Below are 3177 nucleotides of genomic sequence, written 5' to 3'. Positions count from 1 at the left end.
CCTCGTGTGAAGGGTGTGTGTCCTCCTGGGTCCCATGGGTGAGGGTCATGTGCCCTAAAGGAAGAAGCTCTGTGGCTGCCCAGGGCACGGGTCCTCCCTTGTCCCGAAGTCACTCACCGCCCTTGGCTCTTTCCTGTATCTGCATCCTGCCCATTGCAGTGTCGCCTGGCATGGGCTGGGGGGTGCAGCTGCCCCCCATGGGTGGCCCCAGAGGGCTGCTTCTTCCCCTTTGTCAGCTTCCTGTCTCCTGGCTGCCCCGGCCTCCTCTGCCTTCACCCTGCCTTTCTGGTCCCCTTCTCCTGAGGCCTCCATCGTTTAGCTGCCCTCCACGCTCCTGCTTTTTGGCTTGCATCCAACATCCAAGGTCTGAAAAAGGAAGCAGCCTCATCCCCACCCTCTTATCAGGAGCTCTTGTGTTTAACTCCAACAAAGTGGTTATCTGGTTGGTTCTAGAGTCTCATTGAGGGCACGTTCTTTCATGCCCTGTGCTGGGGCCTGGCTGGTCTCTGTGGTGTCTTCATGGCACCCTAACCTCAGGATTAGTCCCCAAGTCATCTGACTGCAGAGCTCACAGTTTTCCAGGTCACCCTATGATCATTCCTGTTTGTTTTGCTTTGTTTGTTTTGTGGGGTCAAGGGGTGGTGTAGCCCCAAACCAGAAGGAGGGTGTGACCTTGTTTCTGGCAGTCTCAGGACAGACTTCCTATGAAATGGGGAGAAGCAGACCCAGCAGTGAAGCCTTTATGGGGGAGATAGGAGGAGTGGTGGAGACCCCGGGGCGGTAGAAAAGACTAGAAGTCTTCACCAAGTGCCAACCGTGATTACCTCTGCAGAGGCACCAGAAGAAGGGATTCATTCTCCATTTCTACTTGTATGCTTCTGTATTTAAAAAAGAAAAAAAAGGGGCCGGCCAAGTGGCTGAGTTGGTTAAGAGCATGAGCTCTGAGCAACAGGGTCGCTGGTTCGATTCCCACATGGGCCAGTGAACTGCGCCTGAGCTGAGCTGCCACTGAGCTGCCAACAGGTGGCAGGATGGCTCAGCAGGTGAGAGCACGTGCTCCTAACAACAAGATGGCCGGTTCGACTCCCGCATGGGATGGAGTGCTGTGCTCACCCACAACTTGGATTGAACACAGCACCTTAGTTGAGTAGCCGCTGAGCTGCCGATGGGTGGCCGGGTGACTCAGTGGTTACAGCATGCGCTCTTAGCAACAAGTTTTCCGCTTCGACTCTCGCATGGGATGGTGGGCTATGCCCACCAGCAACTAAGATTGAACACGGCACCTTGAGCTGAGCGGCTGCCAGCTGCCNCTGCCCATGCAGTGCTAATCATGACATTGTGTCGAGGCTGGTACCAGAAGTCATAGCCCAAAGGCGCAGCTGCCCCAGGTTTCTCCCACGTGCCCTTCACCTCAAATATCTCTGCGTCCAGCAGCACGAAACCCCCTGAGAAGGGAAGGAATAGGGGGGCAGTAGGGTGTCTCAACCCCGTCCACGTCCAAGAGACTCCAAGTCCGTTGTGTGGGGCCCCTCCGACCACGGGGTTTGTCAGCCCCTTAAATGCAAGTGTCCAAAGGGCCCCATCCAGAGCGTGGGGTGGAAAGTGGGACTTATTCTGGTGCCCCCAGCTCCCATCAGCTTCCGCCCCCTCCCCAAACTCAGGGGAAACTTTCTCCCGTTGAGCCCAGAGGTCTTCTGGGACCCAGCACCCTGTGCTTCTCCCACTTTCGGTGTGGGATTCCTGCCAGAGCCTAAGCTCCAGTCTGCTCACTGCATGTTGTTTATTTCTAGAGCAGATTATAGTTATTCATAACTCAACTTGAATGCCCATTATGTTTTTCCCAGGCTAAGTATGACACCTGACACTTCTTTGCCAATACGAGTCGATGTCTACGCCTACGTGTTATAAAATCTAGGAATCCACACTCCTCCCGTCTCCTGGAGAAAGCATTTAAATAGAGTCTAGGGCAGTAATGTTAAATGGATGGCTTTATCTGATATCTCACACAAGAACTGGACGGCAGGTTCTGATGAGATAGGTAACGCTTAGAGAGAACAAACACACTGTGGTGGTAGGACATGGATTCTGGGACCAGACCACTGGGTTTCAGTCCCAGCTCTGTGACTCATTAGCTGTATGGCTTTGGGTAATTTACTTAACCAAACTGCGCCCCGCTTTCTAATCTGTAAAACAGGGATTAGAGTAGTACCCATCTCCTAGGCTGTGTCTGCCACATAGTAGACATCTAACAAGTGTCAGCTCTGGTCATACCACAAAAGAGATAGCTAATGTGGAGAGTAAGGGCCCCACGGACTGTGAGATCTGCCCATGAGTTCACAAAGGCTGATATTAAATGTATGTGTTTCCTTCGGCCCTTTCTGTGCTCACATTGCCCACAGTTGTTCTTTCTATGAACTTAAGTGAGTTCATCAGCGAAGGCTCATCTTCACAATATCAGAGACAGCTGACGTCACTTGACTAGATTAAATAGTGGGTGAGAACCAACCCCAGCTTTCCCCTGGGAGATCATTCTATCTCTCCTGCTGCTTGAGACCTGCTCCCCGACTCCTCAGGTGTGTCTATGTTGCCAGCAGGTACCTTTGCCATTGCCCTTGGGGTCCCCCAGGGTGCTGACCATCACCTCCCCACTAGGCAGGCAGTGGCTGTTGTGCACGTAGCCTAGGCCACACTTGGCATGGATGTCCTTGGCCTCGATGACCTGGAGAAGGAGAAGGAATGACGTCAGGAACTCCCAGGGCTGAGGCCCCCACTGCCTGCTCCTCCATGTCCCCACCTCCACCTGCTGACCCTGTTCGCTTTCCCTTCAAACATGGACACAATTTTCCCTGCCGCAATATGGCTGACACTCAGGCCGGTCCCCTGTGCAGAGAAGCATGGGAGAGTCAGAGAGACGGCTGACGCCCCAGGCAGAACACACTGACTTCTCTCCCATGCTGTCTGTCCCCTGGGACCATAAGCTCCCGCTGGGCTGGGCCCATGCCAGTGTCAACTGTGTCCCACCAGCAGCCAGCGGTGAAGGCCCGCTGAAGGGGGTACTCAGTGAAGGGACGAGAGGAAGGATCAGAGGTCCTGCCTACGCGAAGCCCTGGGCTCCTAGCTGGCTAGGAAAAGTGTCTCCTTCCCCGCTCAGAGTAACAACAAGAAACACTCCCCCCC

At 54.2% G+C, this 3177-nt stretch overlaps 1 protein-coding gene across 1 annotated transcript; it reads right to left on the bottom strand.

Annotated features, from left to right (window-relative positions):
• Nucleotides 1-688: 688 nt before the first annotated feature.
• Nucleotides 689-3116, bottom strand: SELENBP1 (selenium binding protein 1). Its single transcript, XM_019635070.1, has 4 exons — nucleotides 2809-3116; nucleotides 2599-2719; nucleotides 1284-1445; nucleotides 689-702 (listed from the first exon to the last, which is right to left on the bottom strand). The coding sequence occupies exons 1-4, from the start codon at nucleotides 2830-2832 to the stop codon at nucleotides 689-691; spliced, it is 321 nt and encodes a 106-aa protein (XP_019490615.1). The 5' UTR covers nucleotides 2833-3116.
• Nucleotides 3117-3177: the final 61 nt, after the last annotated feature.

The sequence above is a fragment of the Hipposideros armiger genome, unplaced genomic scaffold (genome assembly GCF_001890085.2).
Source record: "Hipposideros armiger isolate ML-2016 unplaced genomic scaffold, ASM189008v1 scaffold_3722, whole genome shotgun sequence".
NCBI classification, from domain to species: domain Eukaryota; kingdom Metazoa; phylum Chordata; class Mammalia; order Chiroptera; family Hipposideridae; genus Hipposideros; species Hipposideros armiger.
Note: the sequence above shows the minus strand (reverse complement) of the source record. Positions and strands in the feature narration are given on the sequence as shown.